Raw genomic sequence first — 26620 nt, 5'->3', positions numbered from 1 at the left:
CAGGCCTTCACAAACTTGAAAGGCATTTATAAAGTGGCAGAGACGATGCCTGAGAGTGATCGCTGGGTGTCATGCTTGGCAAGGCCTGTAAGTAGCTTCCATGAACATTGCACGCAAAGGGGAGATGCTCACTCTGGAATAAAATTCTCTTATAATCGGCCATCAGGACATTCCCACACTGTCAAACCATTCCTGTATAAGCCTGCCTCGACCCCATTGTATTGCAGTTGAATGATATGTTGTTTGCACAAGAACGGAATGCTTCTAGTCATGCATGTCATCTGGAAAGGGCAATAAACCGAGGTGTATATAAATTATAACGTGATAATTGCTAAATCAGTCATTTGCATTTCTTCGTTACCATGTTGGTAACGCCATTGCATAGATACCTTGAACAGCTGAATCTGAAGAACAACCAGGTGAGAGCACTGAATGCCAGCAAGCAGTTGTCCTTCTAGGTGGCTATGTTCGGTTAAACAAATTCTTGACACTGGTGTTAGGGAAGATTTTAAAGGGGAATTGTGGTCCTAGCTGTTTGAAGTTTATGAGTTTTACCGATGTTAATTCACAGTTCTTATTGGTTGTGGTGCTACATTTCGGCAGCTGCTCCGTCCACATTTTTACACCTCGGTTGTGGTTGTTGTCTGCCTGTTTGTTCCTCACTTGTTAACTATTGTGTGGTAGCATATTAGGAATCCTAACTGTGGAAACTTATACTTCTATAAATAGCCACATTGAGTTATATATCCCTTGTCACTGGCTTCACCCACTCTTAGGTTCTACAGTTTCCAACAACTATGGTGTCAGTAGGGTATATCAATCACTATATTCATATGATCACATCTTAATGTAAACATCACACATTAATAATGTCATGAATTCAAACAAGAAAGCAGAAACATTTTCTGGTATAATAAGGAATAAGATACAGCCGTTCACAGAAAATATAGAACAAAGGAAATGCAAAAAGATGAGACAAAAAGATGAGAAGGCTGTCGTGTTCATTATTTTCAGCAAGCAAAACACTTTTAGTTGATGAATGCACAACTATAATGGAAAAATGTCCCATGCCAGCAAAAGTTTGCGTGTGTTAAAAACAAATAAGCAGCTTAAATGTAATGCATTTAAAATAAGACATTGCACGGTTAGGAATAAGGTTAACAATATACACATGCGTATTCATAGTGTGAAAGTCACCAGAACACATGGAATTTGAAGGCGTTGAGGATTAGAGGAATGAGTGCCAGAACCGCCTGCAAGAACAAATATAGTCGAAAATACTAAGGTGAGTAACCCGATAACAGCACTATGACTTAGCAGAAACACCAATAGATGTTAGTTTAATAGAAACTAGGCAGGAGTGGGCAAAGTCTAATGCTCGTACAAACTTCCACTTATATATCAATTGCTTTAACTTTGTCTCGAAATCTTGGTTCCAGCCTACTTCAGTGTTGGCTATTCAAAACCAAAGCCATGATGCTAGAAAAAACAATATAATGTAATTAGCGTTTTTCGTTCTATAAGAGAAAATTTGGTAGAACAACCAAACAACTGCCTTTACTTCTTGGTTGATACTATAAATTATCATCCTCAACATTTTCATTATACAATTATTAAGTGCAACTTCTTTCTTTGTGTAAGCTAAAATGATACTTCAATGGGCTTCAACTTCAAAATCTTTCAATACATGAAACAATGCATATTACAATAGGTGATACTTCGGAACACAATGTGTCAGGTAGCCTAATGCCAAGTCATCATGTGTTTTGAGTGTTCTGCCATGGCAATACTAGGCACAAATTAGCATGACTGTAGAAATCAAAGAGTATACTAGAGGAAGGTTGTAGCTGCCACAACCATGCTTTAAGCTTAGTGGATGGCACAAAATCAAGCAATGAAGAACCATGGAGGAGGTAGTAGAGAAAGGAGGAGGAAATTGACTAGGGAGATGAATTTGTTGCACCTGTATAGTTTGATCCAAGCCTAGGCTAAGGCAAACAAGGGGACAAGAATTGGGGTAGATGAAAAAGAGACGGAGAAGAGAAGAGATGAATAGGATTAACATGATTAAGTATTAAGGTTCATCATTCAACCCGTCAGCAGAATATTGGAACTCAATAGTAGAAGCTAGGGCAGCATAACTAAATTAGATCTGACTCATTAGGATCAGGGTTCCTTCCTATTGATCTGAAAGTACTCAAATACAAGGAAAATGGTTTAATTCTAGAGCTAAAAATTGATGCAAATTAAATTGGTAAAGCAAGATAGTTAAATATGGAAATTTTGCTTAGAGAAAAAACTCAGCATAGCATTAATCAAGCATACTAACTCTAGATTAGAGGTTTTGTTAGTTTCAGCGGAATAAGAAAACTCGACACCAAATTTTAATGAAATTGATAATATCCAAAAGAACCTTGAGATAATTGGATGATCTATACAAAAGTTATAAGCAGACAACCTAGATTCATTCAACATACCAAAATATAAGAAAAAAAAAAACTATGTTATTCCAAGTGTAGATGTATTAGATACTTACAGCAACTGTACATGCAACCAGTCCTGGTTTCTCTCTGTAGTCTGTAGCAACAAAGAGCAGAATGAAAACACCAACATACCACGGAATTGAAGCAAGGAAAAAACCTGACACAAACCTTTAAAAGAAATGTAAGCCATTTTAAAATAGACATACAAGGTTGAGAAAATGCAGTAAAGCCACACACAGAAAGTGATGCTGCACACAAAGAGATTCCATGACTCATTAGCAAGCTAAAACATCTAAAGTCCAATAGTTAGTACAAATTACACAATTATTCTGTCCTTGCTAAAATTAAAAAGAGAAATACTTATCTCCAAATAAAACAATATTGGGGCTTTTAGTAGGGTTTGTAAGTCAATAGTAAATAATAATAATAATGCATATCATCGGTTGTTATGGAACTGATCGCACATCACAGGCCAGAACATAACCAAATAGTGAAAAATTATGGTTTTGTCTGCTACAGTTGTAAACTATGGCAATCGGCAGCCAATGGCCAAAGATATCTCATCCACATACTTCCAACTACGCTTGTCAATAGATTGGATCAAATATGACCCACTCCAAAACAATTTATGGCCAATGAAGATTCAACATTTTGACTTGATAATCCTGTCAGTATTTGAACCAGATAATTCATAATTCTATCAATGTCTAAATTAGATATTAAACAACTTGGAGCTCTGATTCTTGATCAGATAGTGGATGGATCAACTTTTTAGGTCTGATTTCTAATTTAATCTCTCAACACCTTTTTTTACTTCCTTTTTTCTTCCATTTGTAATTTTCTCAATAAATGTATTCTAAATTTGCTTAATCTTCACTTTGTTGTTGCCTCATTATATATACAATAAATTTGTTTAATCTTGGTCTCAACCATCTGTGTTGTACCAGAATGATGTTGTATGTGCCACACCAACCCATGCCATAGGTTCCAACATATGACAAGGTCAAGGGGAAATGAGGTAGAAGTCAAAGAAAATAGAATGTAGCCCTTGTTACATCTGCAGTGATGTAGTGTTATGTATGGCATATGATAAGGTCCAGATTCAAATCCAAGACAAAGGCATACAGAATGGTGAAAACCACCAAGCAAAGTTTCACGGTATAATTCTTTTGGAGAAAGAATATGTTAAATGGTAATGATCTTACACACCAGAAAGCATCATTTATTCAGCAATCCAAGTGTCTCATCACTATTTTGGCATTAAGAAAAAAACATTATTCCACAAATTGAACCGTCCATCATCACAGACTAGAGATATGGCCTACTAATATATAAAACTTCTAGTCTTCTAAGATCGCATCACAGAAGCACAACTTTGGCATATTTTAGCATATTGCAGTCATCATACTTCCACATCAATAATTTGGGCTAATTATATATTACCCTTTGTAGTTAGACCTCTTTAGTATCTCGGTCCCTGGACTCAAAAAATTTACATTGGAATCCCTGTAATTATAAAAGTGAAATATTTAACTCTAGTTACCCTAATGTCATCGGCTTTACCGATGGAAGATATATCACATGTAGGAATGACACGAAAACGATGGGCAAAAAAGTAATTTTAACATCTCAGTTATGTTTTCTTTTGTTATGCCCTAATCAAAACTTCTTAATCGACTGTTGTGGTGGTGGCGGACGACAACACCGTCGGGGGCTATGGGTGGCTGTTGTGGTGGTGGTCGACGAGAACGACGCGATGGTCGACCTTACCTATGCCGATCCGAACATCAACGACCGAGGCGGGGACGGCGATTTGATGATAGTAGTGGTGGATCTCAGGGTTGTGAGGAGGAAGAGGAAGGGGAACGACGACGAGAGGTGATGCAAAGGGAGAGTAGGAAGAGGACGAGGACAATAGTGTCGACGCGATCATCGTCCTTGTGACACTATCATCCGTTGAGGGAGGAGGAAGAGGAGGGAGAGCGACGACAGGAGGTGAGGTAAAGAGAGATGAGGGAGAGTGGCTATCTCCTATCCCTTTGCCTCACCTCCTGCCGTCACTCTCCCTCCTCCGCCCGCAAGAGGAGGGAGAGTGACAATGATGCTATCTCCGGCTTCTGCGGCTTCTTATAGAGGGAGGAGGACGAGGAGGGAGAGTGACGGAGGGAGGTGAGGCAAAGGGAGATGAGAGAGTCGCTCTCCCTCCTCTCCCTTTGCCTCACCTCTCATTGTTGCTCTCCCTCCTCTTCCTCCTCCTCCTCCTCCCACAAGAAGCTACAAAAGCTAGAGATAGCGCCACCACTACTCTCCCTCCTCTTCCTCCTCCTCCCTCATGGGATGATAGTGTCACGAGGACAATGGCCGTGTCGATGTTATCACCCGTGACACTAACGTCCTCTTGCTCCTCTCCCTTTGCATCACCTCCCGCCGCTGCTCTCTCTCCTCTTTCTCCTTACAACCCCAAGATCCACCACCACCATCGTCAAACCGTCGCCTCCAACTCAGTCGCCAATGTTCGGATCAAAATCGACAAGGTCGACCATCGCGTGTTCTCGTCGACCACGACCACAACAGTCACCCGCGGCCCTCAGCGACATCGCCGTGGGCTACCATTACAACAGTCGACTAAAAAGTTTTAATTAGGGCATTTTAAAAAGCATAACTAAGACACCAAAAATTATCTTTTTGTCCATCATTTTTGTATTATTTTTGCACGTTTTGTCACGTATTGTATCTTCCGACGATAAAATCGATAGTATTTGGGTAAATAATATTAAACATTTCACTTTTATAACTATAAAAATTTTAATAGAAATTTTTTAAGTTTAGGATCACGATGCTAAAAAGTTCTAACTATAGTACATAATCTATAATTAGCCCCAATAATTCAAGGGATACTCCATGATATAGAAACTCGTCTGTTTAACCCATTTCACTGGGGGCCAAAGAATCCCGATAATTAGAAATAGAAAATTTGAAAGTAGTGAATCGATCAACCACCATTCGAGAAAGGCCGAGGGAAAGGGGGGTAAATTCGACTTACAAAGCCCAGCCAATGCCAATGCCGCAGAAAGGGAGGGGAGGATCCCTCATGGCCATGGGTATCCCATCCACAAAAGTCGGATACGGATGAGATTGGTACCCAACTGAAACAGAATCCAACAAGGAAAGGGGAAAATTAAGGATTCCGAATTGCGAAACAGAAGAAGAAGATTAAGGATTCCGAATTGCGAAACAACCCACCTGGGATGACGTGGTAACCAGACGTGGTTTGCGGCGGCGGTTGGTGATGCGGCACCGTAGGAGGGTACACGAGGGGAGCCGTCGGTGGTTGCTGTGAAAAGGTGCTGTAGGGAGGAGGAGTAGGAGGTTGGACGGCGGGAACTTTGGGGCGATCGGCATCGCTGCCTCGCCCGGCCATCAACATCGTGGTCAAGAGGAGGGCGCCACGTCGGGGTGGGCACTGAAGGCCTTTAAACTCGTTTGGGGTTCCCATCGAAAGCGAGAGCGAATCCTGTGTATATAGCGAGAGACCAAACACAGTCGCACAGCGGCAACTGTCCCAAGACGAAGTGCCCCGCATTTTTTGACCAATGGAAGCAAAGACTTCTGTGTTTGGTGCCTTGAACGAGACATAGATATCGCAGAGACGGGAGGCTGGTTTCTCTAATAATTGTGAAGAGATTCCTACCCTTACCCGTTAATAAACTGCCGTAATCGTCTACCTTTCCTGTGACTGGTGGATGGGGTCGACACTGTCTTCCACGGACGCGTGGGTACAAATTGAGCAGGTGAATGCAAAATTGTGTTTACGGATGTTCATTGGACAGGGCCCACACCGTTGGACGGCTGTGATGTCGGAACTGAGCTCCGAAGCCTGCGAGGAACTCAATATTGGCGAAATTTCTAAAGAGCCATTTATTATAAGTTTTTCCCATAGAAGCTTCTTATTTTCAGTTTTGCTGTATAGCGTTTTATTTTTCAAAAAGGCAAAAATGCACTAAAAAAATGTTGAAGTATTTTTTTTTTTTAAGAATTCACCCTTTATTTATTGTATACTTTTATAATATGTTATGTTTATTTTGTGTATTTGACATAATATGTCTTGTACAAAGCATTATACATTTCTAAGAAAACTACAATGCAACCATTTCTCAAGCGCTTCATGTGTTGGGTAATATGACAAAAAAAAAATATTTAATTAGTCCCAAATATTGTATCAAAAGAAAAACAATGCTGTTATTATCATTAAAGGTTGTTTAAGATGAAACATTGTAACAGTCATGGAAATATCATTTTTTTTTTTTTTGCAAAGGAAAATAACTAAGACAAAATTCTAATCAGAATCTTATGATAATCCATCAAAATTTCTACCAGCAGCTAAACTAGCCAACACAATCTTAGAAAATCGAGGGTTAATAAACTTTCATGATTCCAACATATAGCCTAACAACTGTATTATTTCCATCACACATTATACACACTAATGTGTTAAAAGAATATTATGATTGGAGAAATGACGCAAGGAACAACATCATGGAATTGCATAGAATACCCAATTTACTTCTGCTAAATTAACTTACTGGTCAGACAAATATGATCAGCTACAGAAACTACACCGTAGTCAGTGAAGGTTGTTTGGCCCTTTCCAGCCAAGAACAAATGAAAGAAAGCCATCCTTGTAAGTCCACGAGAAAAGACTCTTAACAGTTGAAACAGTTTGATACATGCAAAATGCGATAAGAGCCCTTATGAGCAGTCTGGTTACATGGACATTGCAACCGAGTTCAGTTGTTACCGAACCCAAGTCAGTTTGATGAGGCTCGGATTGCCTGTGGCCTCACCGGGGTTTTTGAAGGACTCACCCTGAAACCACAATCTGTGTTATAACATATGACAGTGCAGAAATGGATGGAGGATTAGGAAAATACCTGATTTGTTGTGTTCCTAGAATCATGCCACTGCAATTCAGAGCTCGAACAGCACTTTCTGCCTGCCATTCGTAGAAAACATAAAAACATTAGGAAAACCTGAATAAATAGATAAATAGGCATGATAACCACTTTGTGATGCATGAAATTCACAAGCTCAATTTTTAGGCATTGACAATTATGCATACAGAAAAAAAAAAAATTTGTGCAACTCTCAAGTCTTCTTAAATTTCACAGAATGCATTAAACACAGTGAAACAGCTTTAGGACATCAAGATTTATCCAACACATAAAAAAGAATGTTAAGGAACATGTATTTATAGATAAAAAGAATGCGAAGAGGATTGCATGGTCAAAACACCCCAGAAGAGTCAAGATTGGCATATGCTAACACAGATAGGAGAAGGAATAAAGCTTCCTAAGTAAAAAAGCTTACAGCATACAAGAATACAACCTGTTACCGCAACTGCTACACCAAAGGATTCAATTAAGTTAAATTGTTATGCATGTCCCTCTTTCAATCCGTCTTGAACTAAAAATTTGAGCAGAGCAGGCTGAGTATATGTATATGTGTGTGTGTGTGTGTGTGTGGGCACGCGCGCACGTGCGCGCTCGCGTGTGTACATACATACATATATACATAAATATACATATATGCATACATACATATACATACACACACACACACACACACACATATATATATACACACACACATGCATGTTTTGATATGCGGATATACATGTGTATGTTATACATGCATACAAGTATTTACAACACAATCTATTTTTTGAACTTTGATATCATGAGACATCCAAGACCCATCTAGCTCAATCAGGGTTAGTACCTTCTGCAATAAACTAGAAAGTTAACAAATTAAGTAAAGTCTAAAGAGTCCACAAACACAGTACAGCCTTTAAAGCAAAAGAAGAAAGCAAATGCTGACAAAACAAAACTGATGAGCGCAATATTTGCCCCTTAACACAAGGAAACAGAAAAAACTGAACTAAGACAGTAAACACAAAATGTAACTTAGGAGCAAAGAATTCTGTTTCGCCCACAGCGGTATGTACCGACCAGTATTTACCAGTTGGGGTGTGAACCGATAAATGGACATGACCAATTTCGAATAGTCTGGTCCGGCCATATAAAAACAAAAATCACATACCTCCTCCTCACAGTCCAGCCCTAATCCCGGGAGAAGCCTCGACACACGTAATTAGCCGCCACTTACATCCCTATCGCCCACGTTGTCGTGAACCGAGTATGTTTCTCTTCTCCTCCTCTTCTTCCTTCCTATTCCTCCTTCCTTCTCTTCCTCCAGCTCCTCTTGTTCCTCTCCCTCCTTCCTACTCCACTTCCTCCACCCTATCCTCTTCATTTCTTTTCCTCCTCTTCCTCGATCGGGTAGGCTCTTCTCCACCGCCTCCTCTTCTTCTTCCTTTCTCTACCCCCATTGCTGCACCTTCCTTCCTCTTCGAGCCTTTGATATATACCGAAGTACCATATGTCGATACACCGAGACTGGTCAATACATTATCTAGCTAGGGACCGCTATAATACCTTGGTACTAGATTGCAATCCTTGCTTAGGAGTCGAGAAATTTGACAGAGATGTCACCAAGTCCTATCCATTGCATCTTCCAAAGAGTAGCAATTAGAAAGGATATGATAAAGTCATTACAACCGTATGAATTGGGTTGTTCTACTCTTATTTGATATATACATTACCAGACATCATTTCTGGTGCAAAATACCAATTTTGCTTTACATATTCATTATGCCCTTCGATGAAATAATTCTAGCATTAGATCAGATGAAAAAGGTGAATAAAATTACAAATTTGCCCAGCGAACAATCTTCTGACAATTAATTATAATGCATGAATGACATGTTTCATGCCAGATTATGTGTTTTCCTGACTGAATGACCCTTAATTTTACAATCCCAATAAAGAATATAATATGACACTAGAGTGCATCTCTCTCCAGACACTGTCCTTTGCTATGTATATGTGTGTGTGTGTGTATAAGCAGGTCGAGCATTCATAATAATGCCATTAATGAACTGTATAGAAGTATATTGATAGATCCAACATGTACAAAGTATGGAAATGCAACAAGGTAACTGCCACCATTTAGATGCTTGATAACTGTGCCAATTAGACAACAACCAGAGATCACAAAAAAAGATTAAGATTATTTGTCTACATTACAAGGGCATAAGGACATCAATAACCATTCTCTGTTAGTTATCATTAGCAGTTAAGTTTCATAATGTTTCAAGAAATGATAAAAAATCATGGTTATGATGTTACATCATAATTGTGGCTTAATCAAAGTTGCCCTGAAAACCTAAGCATGCCAAGACAACAAGTACAAAAAGAGGACACCATGGAGTGAGGAAGATGATGATAAACAAACTACAAATCTTTATGTGCAATGACTAATCTTCACAGAGCGAAATTAGAACTCTTGGACATTATGATATGGCTGTACAACTTAGTTAAAAACAAAGCATTTAGAAAGCATGATATGTCAAGGTGAATGTGAACATACTGGATTAACTTTAGATGCCCTAAAATGACTGTTACCATAAAGCAGGATTATAGAATATAATGCTTTTTCTTTAAATGCCTGAACTCACCACCAGATTTCAGCACTTCATGGATTTGAACAGGCTACAGAACCTTATTTGTCCATATAATTCAAAAAATTAAAAAAGAAAGATGGATTCACTGACAAACATGATCGAGACATGCCTAACAAAGAAAATTATCTTTTTAACCTTGAAAAGAGTAAGATTTTTTTTAAAAAAATCATCTTACAGATATACAAGGATGGTATTTGCTAATAATTACCTGTAAAAACTCGACAAAAGCAATACATGTTAAATGTGTATCGCCAAGAAGTCTCAAACGAGAAACCTGTACAGAATAAATAAAATGATTAACCATATTAAACAATGAATTAAAAAGGTATCAGTTCAGAGATAATCAGCTGACCTCACCACAAAATTGCTCAAAGAAAACTTTTACTTCTGTTTGGGTAACCTGCAAGAGAGCTAATCCAAAGTCATATAAAGGCAATCTATACAACCATAACAAGTGCAACAGGCTGTAATGTCCCAACTATTTGGAGTTAGCTTATTGGCTACATATAAAGAGAATCCATCAAGTTATCTGCCAAAACTAATTGCATGTAATATTAACTTTTTCCAAGTTATCTTTGCCCATGATCATTTTAAATGTTTTTTAGCCATTTGCAGAAAGCAGGTAACAACATAAGCAGAGTTCGGCCTACCTCTTTATCGATGTTCGTGCAATACACTGTCCTTGAAACCATTTCCTTCTCGTCCTCTGACTGCATTATATCTTTCCAGTTAGCATAATTCAACCAAACTGAAGTAACCATGCAACACAATCTAAAAACAATGTCTGCATTTTCTCATCATATTAGTAAAACATAAAACAATATCTGTAATCATATTAAAATCTAGGCAAGAACTCACCCTAGGAAGAAATTTTGGATTCACAGGCAGGATTGCAGTCTTTGAAGGTAAGACTCTGACTGGATAGTAACCTAGCTTAGTAAAATCAAGATCTAGGGCTGCTCTTGCACCATCTATCGGTAAAGATCCCACCATTATAATTATAAGATGCATAATACTAATAACTTCAGTGTTCAAATGCATACACCAAATAGCCCAACATCATGTGAACATACCCTCATCAAAAAACTCGATGAACGCAAATCGAACCCAGCGTGGATCACCACAAATTCGACAATCAACTACCTACAGTACAAAAGCCTCAAAATAATCAGGAAAATAACATTGCATAATAACTAGCAATTTTCCTCCACCATGAATCATAATACCTGCATAGCATAGTATATATATTTGCTAGTTGCAGCTAAAGGAACATTTTGCAGTTAAGAAAACTTACTTGCCCACAGGTAGCAAATATTCCAGCAAGCTTTTCTTCGGTGACCTGATAAATACGAGTAACCGAGTTCAAATTACTACAAAAGAAAGACAGGAGCGGAGGAGGTCCCTTCCAAATTTGAAAGAAGAACAGAATGGGATAAAATTAACACTGAAAGGGTTTTTCTTATCACTGTCTTACATGATGATCAATATCAGAAACATACACAGTTCGCCGAATGCTTTCTTCGCTCTGAGCACTCCGAACTCTATCATTCTTCCTCCTCCACCCCTGACTATAACCATTTCGCCTCTGCCGAGTTAAAAGCATTTCACTCTAAGTCACATGGTATATCAGCGAAAAAAAAGGAAAAAAATTAATCAAAATATTTGCCACAAAATGCGGAAAATTTTTCCTCCACCCATATTATCTCATTCCTCCAATTTGCTTTTTTTTTATTTCATAAGAGATCATTCCTTTTATGTGAAAGAACCTAAAACCCAAAAACATGGTACAATCTAACAGAGACTATACTAGTAATTGAAACGAATAAACCATTACTCCACGATTCAGCTGGTTATTCGACGATCCATCGCTGAATGAATCTCTAATACCACCATGGCCAATCCCTCCCTTACTATAGTAGTCACTCGCGACCACAAAGATAGGCGCACCAGCCGAGAGGCGGCCATCAAATTTCCAAGCAGTGTACGAAGACGGGACGAACTCCTTGGCAGAAGGATTCAGTTTCGACAGGAAATCCACCAGATTCCTCACGTCTCGCTGGTTCTCCGTCTCCGCCTCTGATGGCGCATGCGACTGGCGGCCGATGAACTTATCCTCCGACCCGACCGCGTTCTCCGCCACCGCACCCATTTATTTCCTCAAACAGCAATAAGGAGGACAAAAAACAGCTGCAAAAAATTCTCGAAAGCGGTCGATCGATCAAGGAAAAGAAGCAAATCGAAAACAATTGATCGCAACTGTCAGCAAAGTCTCTCTCTCTCTCTCTCTTATGAGCTCTATTTGGATTGCTAAGGAAGAGATGGAAGGATTCGATTTGGAATCGAGAAGACAGCGAGAGAGATGGAGAAAGGAGAGGCGTGATGACTGGACGGTTAGGTGAAATCAGGCCGGCCATTCAGAAAAGGTTGTATTGCTAAATTGGAATTTACGCCTAATTATTTTTCTTTCACATATTTTTATTTTTTGATAATAAATTAAACGGATAAACATAAAAAAATAGACAAATATAATTTTTTGTATTTTTTTAATTTTTATTTTGTTAAAAATAGAGACAAATCACAATGAATTATTTGAAAATAAAAGAAATATACCTCTAAAGTTTTTTTTTACTTTTATTCTGTTAAAATAAATAAATGAAATGGTTGGACATGAAAAACTAATAAAAATAATTTTTTGCACATTTTTTTTTAAGATAGAAGCTTAGAAATAATATTGGAAGGGATTATTTTCCATGGAGATTTATTTTATTTGTAATGTTGGTTGTTGCACAATCACTGTGGATAGATATTAGCGTGTGTGTATATATACCCTATGAGATTACTTGGTAGGTGAGGAACGTTTGTTGAGGTTTGAAGCAGTCGTGTGTTTCCAAATTGACTCGGAAAGTTGGGGTTATTAGAATCAGATCCAATCAATGCTCGTTGGTTGAATTGGTAATTCAACGAGACAAATCACATGTTTAATAATAAAAAATTAATGATAAATTACAATAAATTATTTTATTTTAATTTATAAAAATATATAATTGTAATAGGGACGATGATAAGAAAAAAAAAAGAAAAGACGATGAGGAAGAGAAAATCATATAAATATATTAGATAATAGATAAAAAGTTCAAATATGATTTGAAGTCTTCGTTCTTATCTTAAGAGAATTATATATTCTCCGGGCCAAGGTTTCCATACCGAATCGTACCGCCCGGTACGAGCGGTACGTATCGGTCTGATAGACTAACAGTACGCGGATCGTCCGCTATCGGTCCGACTATAGCAGTGCACTGTAACAGTATAGTTACTGTTGCAGTGCACTGTTATAGTAACAGTACAGTGCACCAGTACATTGTAGCAATGCATTATAGTAATGCTACAGTGCTCGGTGCACCTGGGTATACTCGTATTGTACCGTACCGATACCGAGCTCAAGTCAAAACACCGGTACGGTATGGTATTGCGAACCTTGCTCCGGGCAATGTTTTAGTGAAAAATAGTCAACTTATTATTTTTTTTTAATGTGAATTTTATATGAAAATATTAATTTTTCATGTCTATGTAACTCTGATTATCATTATACAAGTTATTCTTTATAGTTAAAATTATGAAAAGATAAAATTATGTATGATCTCGTATTGATGGAAGTTTGGATATATCTTTTTTTCTTTTATTATACTCGAGAAAAAAAATATAGTATCTAACCCATAAAATCATGGATTTGATCAGACTTTTCATAAAAACTTCCACAAAAATATAACATACATTTATTTTCGTTTCGTACAATATCCTGGATGCATGTATAGATATATCTGGTTTACAAGAACACCAACTTTTAGCCTTATATATTTGTTTAAACATATAAGTAATAATCATGCTGCATCTAATTGTTTGAGCTTTGTAAGAAATGAAAACGATAAAAAAAAATTAATATAATATTAGATTAGATTAAAGTAAATCATATTTAATTATGCACTCATATTCATTTATAGGATAAGATAATAAAAAAAAATTTATATGTCAATCTTAATCATTTATACTCGAGCCTTCTCGTCACGTTGAATTGTGTTTTTGAATAACTCTTTTCTAAAGTGACTAACTAAATTATTAGTAAAAATAATTAAGTTAAAATTAATAATAATATACTCATTAGATAATCAATCTTAATTTTATCCATTTGACTAATCGATGTATTATAATTTTTTAAATTCAGGAGTTTGATGTCCTCGTGAAGGCCCAACATAGTCCAAGTCAAACTAGAGATATAGTCTAGTGCTAGCTTTATGTCTTGACGAGTCACTTTGTTCAAAGATAATCCTTGAATGCACATATCGATAAATTAAAATATATAATATATTTATCAGACTTTTATAAATCAATCCAATTGGTCTAAGATGTCCGATACACATACCGATAAATATTATTATCCTAATAATTATCTAATAAAATTTTGTTTTAATGATAATGATAAGCCATTAGAAAAGAACACAAATTCATTTGTAAATCCTAAAAGTTGGAGTGGGGCTAAGTGAAATAAATGCTTCAAGGACAAGATGATTATAAACCTTTTGCAAATTACATAAGATAATAATAATAAAAGCACACAACAAACAAGAAAGAACAAACTGTGTTGGCTGCACTGATTTGTGGTGTCACTTTAGATGATTCAAAATGTCAACCAGATAGAAAAGGGAGAACAAAAGGATTCACCAAACCGAGAGACAGTTTTCTCTGTCATTCCAAAATCAATGTATGTGCCCATGTTCCAGCAAACACAAGTACTAGTCTTGATGATTACTATGATAGATTAATATATATATATATATATATATATAACACCATGATGACTTCTTTATCTTAGTTTTTGTCATTCTCAGCCACAGTAGGGTGCATGTGAAGCCTACCTCCCCTCGCAAGCTTTTCTTTTGTTCTTCTAATTCTTGAGTGTCTCATGAACGACAAGACATTGCCATATATATTATCTAGAGTTGACGATAGCGTTCTTATCATCTAAAGTACTTCTTATCAGCAAAAAGAATTCTTGATGATCTGAGTTAAATCCTCAATTCGATTAATCCATCGAATAGTATCATAAGTGAATATTTTGTGCATAAGATATTATCTCCACAAATCATACATTTATAGGCAATGAGAGATTAAGAGTACGAACATAGATAGAAATCATGAGGTAGGATTCATTCATTACATGATAAATTGGGTTATCGCTAGCTAAAAAGTAGGAAATGATTTCATCATAGCATGAATACAATTTATAATAAGAATTTTACTTAATCTATGTGTAAATTATTAAATAATTTCATGAGGGAAAAGGCAAATAAATGCACACCATGTTTAATATATCAATTTATTACAGTAAAAACATTAATGTTGCTAGTTTACATTAATGATCAATCCCTTAACAATAATGGTATATTTAGGATGTGAGATGACCAATATTTCAATAGATAGGGTATAGTCAATCCAATTCATCTGGTGAGTAAGGAAGAATAATGTTATTTGAAATATTTTTTATTCGAGAAACATTGCGAGAATTTTATTTTTGATCCTTCAAAATGTCTTGAATATCTAATGGGCCATTCAATATAATAATAATAATAATAATAATAATAATAATAATAATAATAATAATAATAATAATAATAATAATAATAATAAGAAAAAAATTTGATATGAAAGTGGAAAGGAGTTGATTAAGTGTTAAAATTAAATGATAAGTTAGAACATTTACATGTACTTATATTCTTAAAATGAGATTATAGAATAATTCGTTGTTTTCTTTGGGTCCTCATCATGTCTTGTCATTTCTTTCATCATCAATAATTATGACATTTTCTGCATGAAATAGGACAGTTAGTGTCCCCAATGTGGACAAATTGAAGACGTTACATCCCCAATTCCAATTATATTATTAGGAACAATCCCTGTCACGTAGTCTGCGTCCACTCCACTAGCCATCACCTACCAAACACCCATCCCTCTCTCTCTCTCTCTCTCTCTCTCTCTCTGTATTACCGCTGTCTTTAACTTAGCTGCTATTACAGCCAAAGTAAAACCCGACCGACCGGCTCTGATCACTGCGTCTGCAAATCTCTGTCTCCCATCCAACCCATCCCACCGTCATATCCTCCCTCCAATCATTCTCTCCGATCCTTCTCCTGCTTCCAAAGCCTCGTACGGCCGATCCCCCCTCTCTCTCTCTCTTCCTGACCTCTCTGTCTGGTTTCGAGATCAGTAGGAGAAGGGGGGGGAGGGGGGGGCGGCGTGATATAAGAAGAAGCTTGGGCTACGACGAGGGGGGTGGTGGACGGGCGCTTAGGGTTGTTGTCGCTTTTTGTTGGGGATGTCCGCGAGTTAGATTTTAGGGTTTTGATTGAGCTCCGCTCGCCGCATTTGCTTTCTTGTTCCGGGTTTGTAGCGACGCTGATGTAGATTTGGGTATTGGGAGCGAGAGGGAGGACCCGAGGTGGTTTCCTGGCTCGATCTGGAGGCGTGGAAATGAAATGTCGGTTCTTGGAGGGGAAGTTGGTTGCTTTTCTTGTTGATTTTTCTGTCTTTTAGCTTTTGTGGGTGATTTAGTAAAGAGATTGAGGAATAAAAGGTCGGGGAGAAGTTGCTTGGTTTGAGGATCTCTTGCATTTTTTTTTGGAGGTGGATTAGATGGGGAATAAGATAGGGAGGAGGAGGCAGGTGGTGGATGACAAGTACACGAGGCCGCAGGGACTGTACCAGCACCCGGACATTGATCAGAAGAAGCTGAGGAAGCTCATTCTCGAGTCCAAGTTGGCGCCTTGCTACCCTGGAAGCGAGGAACGCGCCATTGATCTTGAAGACTGTCCCATCTGTTTTCTGGTTCGTATTCTCTACCCTTCTTTCATCACCTGATTGGTTATTCAAGTATTGTAGTTTTGAACAGTTCAAATGAAAAAGTACCTGATGTAATTCGTTGGGATTTCTATCTTTACCTGTTTATACTTGCCTTTTCATCTCTTTCGATGATGATATGATATAAACTTTTCCCCCCCTTTTTGCTGAACTTTTGTAGTATTATCCGGGTCTTAACCGGTCGAGGTGCTGCATGAAAGGCATATGCACGGGTACTGCAAATCTATCTCTGATATTGAAAAGCTTTTTTGTTTAGACATTTTTTTGTATTTGCTGTACATCCATGTTGTTTACTTTGTTTGACTTCAATTTGTGGCTTCTTGCAGAGTGTTTCCTTCAGATGAAACCACCAGATGCAACTCGTCCTACACAGTATCCTTTGTATGTTACTTTTTTTTTTTGTGAAACATAATTTGGTCATATAAGGTTTACTACAACAACGAAGACAACAACAACAAAGCCATGGAAGTTTACCACTTAACCTAAAAGGTGCCCCTTTTGTAAAACTTCAAATTACGCTGTTGAATACCGAGGTGTGAAGACAAAAGAGGAGAAGAGCATGGAAGAAGTTGTAAGTATTTCAGTTTGTACTACCTTCGCACGCCTTTGACCTGTGAGATGGGGCTTATTTTTCAAAAGTTCTGCATGAATGCAGGAAGAGCAGAAAGTCATCGAAGCACAAATAAGGATTCAGCAGCAAGAAATTCAAGATGAAGCAAAAAAGCTGAAGAAAATACAAGATATAAATTCATCAAGCAGAATAATGAATCCAGTAGAAGTGGAGTATTGTGACATAGGTAGCTCTTCAATTTCAGGTCCTTTTTCCACTAGATATGTTGTTTTACACTATTATTTTAATTCTGGCTACTGACATTGATTTATGCTCCAATAAAAACTCAACAGTGCCACCTTTAAGATGCACTACACAAACCAATGATTTTGTTTCATCTCAAGCCTCATGCTCTATGCCATCAGGCGTGCTTCCTTCACACTCCAGACAGAACAGGTGCAAAATTGTTTTGGGCTTTTCTACTAGTTTAATTGTTCTGTTCTAATTTGGCTAATAATGATTTATAATCCTGTTTGTAATAGTAGAGACTGAACCATCTACAATAAATATGATATTGGTCGACCTTACCACCTAATCATATATATGATCAGCAAAGGAAACTATCCATCATTTTATCATTTAAACCTTTTTTTTCTTGGTCAGGGAGTTGAATACTTTCCTGCGCTGGACTTCCATCTTATCATGAATTTTGAATCTAACCATATCTAGTTATTTTGATTCTCGAGGAATTTCTTGGTAAGTCAGCAGATGCCAGAGTTTGGTAGTATCTCTTAACATTAAGTTAATTAAGTTTATCATGGCGTCATCTTGCTCATAGTTGGTTGACTTGAGGGTTGAATCGGTGAAGTCCCCAGACACATGATCATATCTTAAGCAATTTAAAATATATATAGAACAAGCACCTTAGGCACCTATAGCAGACAATACACTGACCTATACCACAGATTTACTGGGACCTATACTATGTATGATCTGATCCAGTAATCCAACTAGGAATGAATTTTCAAGGGTTGCCTCATTTTACTTGGACAACGATAACTATGATTCTTTGGCATTAGGTTGTTAAAGAAGTAATTGAAATGTTCTTTATCATAGAAAAATCTAGAAAATTTTGAAAGTGAGCTTAGATAAAATTATATTTGAGCCTTGCAACTTTTTACCTTTAAGAAAATGTAAAGAGTTATTTTGGATAAATCTGAAGTTACCACTTGATCAGTATAATAAGATACTTTCCCTTTGTTTTACTTTTGTCTTGACTATTTTAATCCAATCCTTTTCTCATAAAGAAGGGTCAGTTATAGAGTACAACTTAAGTTGAGGATGCTTCATCAAGATTTGATAGAATTCTGTAGCCAGCTGCTTAACCAACTCTCTTCCTTCAATTTCGTGCAAACTTCCTGTCCAAGCTACATTATGGAGAGGAGAAGGATTGCCTTGAGGCCTCGTCTCTATTTCCTTTGCCTTTGCCAGCTTTTGTCTTTGCCATAATGATTTCAAATATGATTCAGCCTAAGCTTGACAGTGGTTAGGCCTTGGCTTGTACAGTGAAGATTTAAAGAATGACCATTAGGAATGATTGTTAATTTGTTGGCCTTATTATATGTAAATTGTCTTTTGAATTGGCTTTATCATGTTGAGAAAAGTTTTCTTATAATTTGTCTGATAAATTGAATCTTAATATGGGAGGATGAGATATGAAAATATCTGGGTTAAAACAGTTTAATACATTCATGATAGGCTAATGTTTCTTTGGCCTCCATGCAAATGACTGTTACTAAAAGCTCTGCTAGGCTGCAATTCTGCATTAAGAAGAAGAGTTATTTATCTTGTGGATAGTGAAAGTTGTTCTAGATTCATGATTTTTGGCTTTTCAGTTAGGATCGAGGAAAATGTTTTTGTATTTATAGTATCATAGTCTTCCTTGTAGCATCGATTCTTGGAATGACAAGATTCATGAAATCATTAAGTGGATCTTATGCTTATGTCAGGCAGTAATTTTTGGAATCATATAGGATGAAACATCATGTATAAAATGTTCTTAATGAATCTGAGCTTTTTCTTGGATCTTGTATTATTATAACATATGAAGCCATGCTATGCTTGATGTACTACTTTGGACAATTATATTTTACTTGATTATTTTGTATACATGTACTTGTGTTTGTATTATTTGATGAAAAGCTTAGTTATTTTGTCCCGATACTAGTCATAATTATCCATTTAGCTTATAGGACCTTATCTGAGTTTGTAATAGTGACTAGTGAGTACGTTAAAAAATGTTGATCTAGTTAAGTGAAATTATGATTGTGTAAAGGGCGGTAGGAAGTAAATAAACATAGATATATTACCTAATTTTGTCACACTTGACATCCAATTGTGCACGATCCCTATGTCACATATGCCATATTTGTAAAGTATACACAACCAAGTTTCAAGTTGGCAGGACCCAAGAGAGAGGATGTGGGGTTCCAAGTGAGGTTGATCGGCCTAGGATAAGATAATATAAGAGAAATTGTATGTGCAGTAAAAATAAGAGAGGTGGGAGGGATATTTGTGTTTGTTAGCTTTCCAAACCAGCCTTTCATAGACACTGGAGGAGGCAATTTGGTCTTAATCTTAAAATTTGAACATTTAGAAAACATTGAATTTTGGATTAAAACACCCCTTTAAAATAGATATTAATAGTTCTTGGGGGTCATTTCATGCAAAATATTTTTGTGCCAAAATTGTTTTTTATATAATATTTTACCAAAATACCCTTGCACCTAATGGGAACTACACTAGGATTATTTAGGGGACCAATGGGTCAGAGCGGTGACAAGTTAAACCAAATCAAGAGAAGAAATGAAAAGCCGACTGCAGAAAATAGACATTTAGTGTGGACAGAAGCATGGGCTCTCTGTCTCATGACTTACTCACATGACTGACACGGTGACAAAATGGGATGGATGCAAGACATTTGAGGTAAGCAGGTGCAATGGTGAAGAATATTTAATGTAGCTTAGGCTTGTGTGGTGCCTGGCTTGTTCACTGTTGGGCTTAGCCATTGGCTACAAGACCCTGTTGGCTTGTTCACTGTTGGGCCCGCATGGTTCAAACCACAGGCTGACTCATGGCCTGTTACTATAGTGCTTAGGCTGCCCATGGTGAATGCATATGTTGTGCCTTCATGGCATGTTCCAGAGCAATTGGTGGAACTTCCACAGTGTTTCCACCTATGACAAGGCAATAGGAGACCACATCAATACATCTTCAACAAAGATTTCTGGAGTATTCAAATTTGACTTATAAATTCTCATAAGCCATTTTAAGAGAAGCAAAAAAGGGACCACCAACAGAATCCTCATCCTCTTAAGTCCTAGAAGACAACACTATTGATGCTGGAAAAGAGATGTATCCAACTATCAACAATGGTCGGTTTAGCCTGGGAAATTTTACTAACCCCACGTTCACCCAATTATGAATCTATCACTTGATATGACTTTATGTGATTTTCATACTTATTAAAGATCTTGATGTGCTATGATTAGATCCATACTTGATCTTGTTGGATCTAGCATGATTAGACAAAAAGAATTTGCTTGATTATATTATTTCTATTTCATGAAAATTTTAATTTGTGCATATAATTGTTTTGTATTTTGTGTATCAAATTCTTCTTTTGGTTAGAAACAAATTTTATATTTTGGTTGATTCTGCTGGTCAATCTTGAGTTTCATTAACAATTCATAAAATTATCTGAAACATTTTTCTCTTTGATTAGAGCCCACACCGAGGTTTTTCTAGGACGCGTGGCTTTCCATTTCTTTTCCTCAACCAATTGAGCTATCGGTCTGTACAAAGCCAAAGAGTGTCCTGCTTTTCCCTTGCTTGTGAACTGAGATCCATCTAGTCCTAAGGTGTTTGAGGCCTTTCTTTGATCTTGTTGAAAGAAATAGGATTCGAGCGAAAAGTGGGTGTGAGTTGTTTGCCTGGCTTCATCGGCTATTTTCTGTACAAAGGATCTGTGACAGTGACTTCTATAGCAAACTTTCTTTTTAATTATTAATTTGTTATGCATGTTTCTGTTTCAATCAGTGTCTGCCGTATCGAAGCGTACCGGCCATACCGGGCGGTATGTACCGGTCCGTCAGGTACTCGGTACGCGGATCATCCTGTACCGCTACAGTACTACAGTATTACACTGTAGCATTGCTACAGTGCTACAGTATAGTACTGTAGCACCACTACAGTATCGGTACACCAGGGTGTACCGCTCGGTACGCCCTGGTGTACCGCCCGGTACACCGGTACCATACCGTACCGAGCCCGGGTCGAAACTCCGGTACGGTACGGTATGGCGGACCTTGGTTCTAATGATTGTTTATATTTTGACCTTCTATTTCCTGATGCTTTTATGTAATCCATTCCTTAAGTTTTATCATAAAAAACCTGGGGACTTGATGGGTTCAGCTTGTGCAAGGCCTTAAGCATTTACTGGGATCTTCTGAGGTCCTTTTAGATGCAATAACATCCTTTTTTGTTAAGATCTGCATGGCTATTTACTGAACAATTTGGTAATAAGATGGAATAGCTTAAAGCGTTAGCCAACTATTGCCTCTTAAGCAAGAGCCAATGACAATGAAGGTGTTTTCAGTTTCTCTCTGGTGTTGTTTTTGTTGCCTTCAGCAGGTGGACTTTTAAATACCATATAGTCAATGAAATGGTAGAAGTCTGTGGTGTCACCATAGTAGAGGTGTAATGCTGCAAACATGTTGATAATGAAGCATTTATGCACATCTTTATTGATACAATGGCCTCCTTTATATAAGTGTGTATGTGTCAGTCTCTTATGAAATTAGATCTGGCCAACGAGCCCTCAATCAAACCTTAACCTGACATTTAGTTCAGCAGAGAGATGTAAATCCCATATGTTTATATCTCATGACCCAAATCAACCATTCAAGGGCTGCAGGAAAATTAGATGAAAGAAAATGTTAAGGGATTAATCTAGAAATTACAAAGAGGAAGGTAACATGCACATGATTGGATAATGGAATCGTGCTGTTGAATGACCACCAAACTTTACATTTGTTTTTCTTATCCTTTTCTCTTTAACCATCAGTTGGAGCATGGATCAAGTGATTTAGGTTTCTAAGATGATATAATATACTTCTTTTCTAAATTATTTGATTCATGATGTACCAAGTGCTTATTGGATATGAAGGTGACTATCTTTGGTTTATTGCATGGTCTCAAATTTTGGTAAGACAGGTCCATCTGTCCTGATTGGTATTTGTCAGTTCGACCATGAACCACATTGGGTTCTTGGTCCAGCTTCATAATAGGTATATTGCTCAGTAGTTTTACTTGGTACCAAGCTATGTTGGGCAGTAAACCTATATTTTGGTACCGGTACCCTTCCCCTCTTCCTCATGACTCCTCCATTTATCTTTTTTTTTTCCACAAGTAGATCCTTATCTTTCCATTTTCTAGTTAATTTCACCAAATTTCTCCTCTTTTGAATCAATTATCCCCATTAGTATTAATTTTTGAGTATTTCTTTCTTGTCATGTGGAGAATTCTTGAGGGGAAGTTTATCTTTTCCCCCAAATCAAGTTATTATTGAATCTTGCCATCATGTTTATAACTTACTTTTTTCCTTAAATTGGCTTTCCGGATGGAATTTTTATAGTTTCAAGCATGCAATGTTGCTCTTTGAGGTAGGTACACTTATATTCTTTAAATCTATTTGAATGGAGAGTGGATCCATCCAGATCTAGGCACGAGTGTAACCATGATCCATCCACACTAACCACCCACACTAACCATGATATATTCTTTATATTCATCTTGATTTTTCAAACTTTGTAAAATGCAGGGCTGATAATTTGGACCTGGATCTTGATGACATAATGGTTATGGAAGCAGTCTGGCTCTCAATTCAGGTAAAGTTGATTATTACTTTATTAGTTCACAGTTAAATTGCTGGAAGTTGAGCTGAATGAATGTTTATTATGCAAACAGTATTTTCAAAATTTGTTGTATTTTAAATTATTCTTAATATTGAGTCTTGAGTTGCTGTGTAAGTTTTACCCTTTTCCTAAAACAGTGTGTATTTATTGCCTGTTCAATGACTTATCTGTTTAATGTTTTGAAAGCAGATATTATGTCCTCATGGATGATATGCTCATCATGTTGTTTGTTGTAGAGTAATTTTGTTCTTTTTTTGCCTTTTAATTCTAGTTTTATGGGACTAGTTTTCCTTTGATTTTCCAATATCTCTCTGTACTTGAATCAGAATTTTCTTTAAAATGATGCTTCCGGTCTGATATAAATGTTATTGCCTCCATAAATTGCACAAACATAGGTGCTAGTTATATATCACTTCATTTGGCTCACTCATTTATTTCATCCAAGTCATGCAGTTAATGATCTTGTGGTCTTCATGTATAAGGTATTCTGTCAGCTGAATTCTCATTAGATTATAAAGAACAGGAAGTGCTCTAAGTTTGTACAATTCATCCAACTCCAAGTAACATTTTAATTTGAATATTAATGTAAATCTGTAGCCAAGGACTTCTTTAATGATACCATGCACAATTCTTCAAAGAAATTATTGATACTTAAAATGTATATATTTTTTAATGTTTTTAGTTATTTTTTAGGAACTTGGTTGTACTTCCTTTCTCTTATAGAAGGATCAAGTATGTAATATTTGATATTCATATCAAGTTTGAATAAATTTCCAGCTAAGAGGAGGCAGCTAGATGATATTGGTATTGGTTAAGACTTAAGAGGGTCTTTGATTGGGATAAAGTGAGATTCTTGACTTGTATAATCAGATGTTTCTTGAAGTTTTTTATTAGTTTGCTCAATCTTTCATTTTCTATGCTGGTCTGCTGGCTGCTAGTTTGGATCTTTTATGCTAAGGTCTTCTTCGCCAGAGCAAGAATGAAAGGGGCTGCAGGCCTCTTCTGATTTTTCTTTTTCTCATTTTGCATCACTATTAATTTTTGTATTTTTCTTATCTAACTTTTGTCTTTCAACTTGGAGTCAAGCGGAAGAACCCCAGTTATGTTCAGATGGGCCTTTGAATTGATCACTCTGAGTCAAACATGGCTATATCAGGACTGGACCATATCCGGATCTTGCCTGGACCTAGTTTAAATCATAGATTGATGTTGTGCAGTATACCAGGCATACTGCTCAGTTTTGTATGGGTCGAATCACAGAAAGTGTGCCGGTAGACTTGGGTAACAAAAAATTCTTAACAAGTAGAAATGTTTGTGTGTTTTGGGTGCAACAGCCGGTACCAATGTGGTACTAGCTGGTACCCGTCTTACTGATTGGTTCTTACTAGTTTGACAAGCATACAAATTTGGATTCAGTTGGCTATTTAGACCTCTCTTTAAGTCAATTATTGATTTCTAAATTTAGGAGATCTTACCAACTGGTACACTCTGTTGACTGTTGGTTAATCCTTGTTTCTCTACTCTCTCCTTTCTGAGTTTTTCCTGCCCCCTCTGTTTGCTGTTGTTTTCTTACTAACCAATCAGAGAAGTCTCTTGGCTTTTGAGATCTCATGTCTCTTCACTCGGTTAATCGTAGGGACTTGTAAACTACATTAGCTTCCCTGAGTATCCACAAATGACCTTGGTGTAGAGCTTGATTCTTAAACCCAGATGCTATGTGATTAATTTTTCAAAACAGCCTATCCTAATGTATGGTTAAGGTTGTAAGCATTGAAGTCAGTGTTGTGACAAATGGCAGGAGCTTTATTTTATTCCACAGAATGCCATCTTTGTGAAACTTTTTCTCTACATGCTTTTGGTGAATGTGTATTTTAGATGGTGTGCATTCATACATGTCCTTTATCTGTTAATAGCTAGTTAGCCTACTTCCAAGTCAGTCCCTGATGTCATTTTCTCAGAGACATATGGAAAAAGTATTTTTAATTTGCATTATTACCGCAAATGTTGAATTAGGTCATATGAAATTATATAATGCATACATTTTTATCTAAAATAATTTTCTCATAATTATATTAATTTTTCAAGAACCCATTCACTAATCAGACATTTTACTTTCACCAGGAACATGGTCATCAAGGATATCCTGGTTATCTTGGCAGCTTTTTGCCAGGGCCATCCTTTTCAGAGGAATGCTACAATTCCCATGGAATAGCTCCTCCAGAAGTATCTCCCTATGGGGGGTTAGCTTGTGCAGCTGCAGCTTTAGCTGAGCGCCAGCATATCAGTGTTGAGTCTGCTGCTAATATGGCCGGTGGTGCTACCTCAGTATTCGACATGGTTCATCGGTCAGGTAGCTTACCTGCTGGAAATGTGAGTTTTGCTCAGAACAATCATTTAGGGAGTTGGACTGCGATACCACCAGATAGTGGGAGGGAAATATTGAGGGAGCAGTTTGGTGAGTGTTCAACCGATCATTGGTCAGACATGGCTGAGGCAGGGACCAGCTACACTGGCTCCAATGTCACGATAGATCCAGGAACTGCTGCAATTCCATTTCCCAACAGTGCTATCGTGGCTCCGGGGCATTTTGTTCCAGATAGCTTCGAAGAGCAAATGATGCTGGCCATGTCTGTTTCACTGGCGGACTCTCAAGGAAGGATGACTCCCCATGGACTTGCGTGGCTGTAGTGATGGTGATTGGATGAAAGAAATCGCTTCCTTTTCCATTCGTTTTTTCTTTAATCTTTTTTTCCTTTTTATCTATTGGTTCTATTGTTCTTTCAGTGTTAGTTTGTTTCCAATATACATGAGTATGAAGAAAATGGAAAAAGAAAGATAAGGGAAAGAAATTTGTATGTCAATCTTGAATGGAATGGTGGAAAGGAAGACGGCAATATGGAATTTTTGAGGCTAATAGGCAATAATTGGCTCATCTCTCATTGAACTTGAAAAAAAAGGCTATTTACTGAGGTGGAACTTAATACAGGTTTAGGTAGGAAAGTTATATTCTTTGTTCTAATAAGGTAGTCATAGCTCCAATCAAAGCTAGAGACACTCATGGATCATGCTTCTGCAGGTGCACTTAGTTCACTGTACTTGTGGTGGAAGCTGAGGTGCAAAT

General features: G+C 37.2%; 3 protein-coding genes across 8 annotated transcripts; 1 reads left to right on the top strand and 2 right to left on the bottom strand.

The window, feature by feature from the left end:
* Nucleotides 1–984: 984 nt before the first annotated feature.
* On the bottom strand, nucleotides 985–6050 carry LOC103976498 (large ribosomal subunit protein eL20z). Of its 3 annotated transcripts, XM_065103687.1 has the most exons (5): nucleotides 5727–6050; nucleotides 5527–5629; nucleotides 2652–2731; nucleotides 2537–2577; nucleotides 985–1253 (listed from the first exon to the last, which is right to left on the bottom strand). In XM_065103687.1, exons 1-5 carry the CDS (start codon nucleotides 5977–5979, stop codon nucleotides 1194–1196), a joined length of 537 nt encoding a protein of 178 aa, XP_064959759.1. In that variant the 5' UTR covers nucleotides 5980–6050; the 3' UTR covers nucleotides 985–1193. The 3 variants fall into 3 exon arrangements, with proteins under 3 accessions (XP_064959759.1, XP_064959767.1, XP_064959761.1); XM_065103695.1 differs by lacking the exon at nucleotides 2652–2731 and having other exon boundaries at nucleotides 5727–6032; XM_065103689.1 differs by lacking the exon at nucleotides 2652–2731 and having other exon boundaries at nucleotides 2537–2651; nucleotides 5727–6028.
* A 975-nt stretch (nucleotides 6051–7025) lies between these two features.
* On the bottom strand, nucleotides 7026–12438 carry LOC135609890 (polyadenylate-binding protein-interacting protein 9-like). 3 transcript variants are annotated; one of them, XM_065103667.1, is made up of 10 exons: nucleotides 11900–12438; nucleotides 11540–11650; nucleotides 11360–11404; nucleotides 11139–11208; nucleotides 10924–11036; nucleotides 10716–10775; nucleotides 10423–10465; nucleotides 10274–10339; nucleotides 7415–7476; nucleotides 7026–7349 (listed from the first exon to the last, which is right to left on the bottom strand). In XM_065103667.1, exons 1-10 carry the CDS (start codon nucleotides 12212–12214, stop codon nucleotides 7278–7280), a joined length of 957 nt encoding a protein of 318 aa, XP_064959739.1. In that variant the 5' UTR covers nucleotides 12215–12438; the 3' UTR covers nucleotides 7026–7277. The 3 variants fall into 3 exon arrangements, with proteins under 3 accessions (XP_064959739.1, XP_064959749.1, XP_064959754.1); XM_065103677.1 differs by having other exon boundaries at nucleotides 10418–10465; nucleotides 11900–12436; XM_065103682.1 differs by lacking the exon at nucleotides 10274–10339 and having other exon boundaries at nucleotides 7147–7349; nucleotides 11900–12362.
* Nucleotides 12439–16125: 3687 nt separating this feature from the next.
* Nucleotides 16126–26400, top strand: LOC135609880 (E3 ubiquitin-protein ligase GW2-like). 2 transcript variants are annotated; one of them, XM_065103655.1, is made up of 8 exons: nucleotides 16126–16941; nucleotides 17135–17186; nucleotides 17301–17346; nucleotides 17464–17545; nucleotides 17630–17789; nucleotides 17878–17980; nucleotides 23406–23472; nucleotides 25621–26400. In XM_065103655.1, the coding sequence occupies exons 1-8, from the start codon at nucleotides 16750–16752 to the stop codon at nucleotides 26185–26187; spliced, it is 1269 nt and encodes a 422-aa protein (XP_064959727.1). In that variant the 5' UTR covers nucleotides 16126–16749; the 3' UTR covers nucleotides 26188–26400. The 2 variants fall into 2 exon arrangements, with proteins under 2 accessions (XP_064959727.1, XP_064959733.1); XM_065103661.1 differs by having other exon boundaries at nucleotides 16127–16941; nucleotides 17630–17771.
* Nucleotides 26401–26620: the final 220 nt, after the last annotated feature.

Source organism: Musa acuminata, chromosome BXJ1-2 (assembly GCF_036884655.1).
Source record: "Musa acuminata AAA Group cultivar baxijiao chromosome BXJ1-2, Cavendish_Baxijiao_AAA, whole genome shotgun sequence".
In the NCBI taxonomy this organism is placed as follows: Eukaryota; Viridiplantae; Streptophyta; class Magnoliopsida; order Zingiberales; family Musaceae; genus Musa; species Musa acuminata.
Note: the sequence above shows the minus strand (reverse complement) of the source record. Positions and strands in the feature narration are given on the sequence as shown.

Excerpts from the sequence above, each read along its gene's own strand:
- LOC103976498 (XM_065103687.1), bottom strand. The coding sequence starts at position 5,979 with ATGGGAACCCCAAACGAGTTTAAAGGCCTTCAGTGCCCACCCCGACGT. Across the intron at positions 5,630-5,726 it reads TGGTTACCACGTCATCCCAG|TTGGGTACCAATCTCATCCG; the intron begins GTGGGTTGTTTC and ends ATTCTGTTTCAG. Across the intron at positions 2,578-2,651 it reads GGCTTACATTTCTTTTAAAG|ACTACAGAGAGAAACCAGGA; the intron begins GTTTGTGTCAGG and ends TTGTTGCTACAG.
- LOC135609890 (XM_065103667.1), bottom strand. The coding sequence starts at position 12,214 with ATGGGTGCGGTGGCGGAGAACGCGGTCGGGTCGGAGGATAAGTTCATC. Across the intron at positions 11,405-11,539 it reads TTTCTGATATTGATCATCAT|GTCACCGAAGAAAAGCTTGC; the intron begins GTAAGACAGTGA and ends CGTATTTATCAG. Across the intron at positions 11,209-11,359 it reads TATTTGCTACCTGTGGGCAA|GTAGTTGATTGTCGAATTTG; the intron begins GTAAGTTTTCTT and ends TTTGTACTGTAG.
- LOC135609880 (XM_065103655.1), top strand. The coding sequence starts at position 16,750 with ATGGGGAATAAGATAGGGAGGAGGAGGCAGGTGGTGGATGACAAGTAC. Across the intron at positions 17,347-17,463 it reads GATGCAACTCGTCCTACACA|GTGCCCCTTTTGTAAAACTT; the intron begins GTATCCTTTGTA and ends TTAACCTAAAAG. Across the intron at positions 17,790-17,877 it reads AGGTAGCTCTTCAATTTCAG|TGCCACCTTTAAGATGCACT; the intron begins GTCCTTTTTCCA and ends AAAACTCAACAG.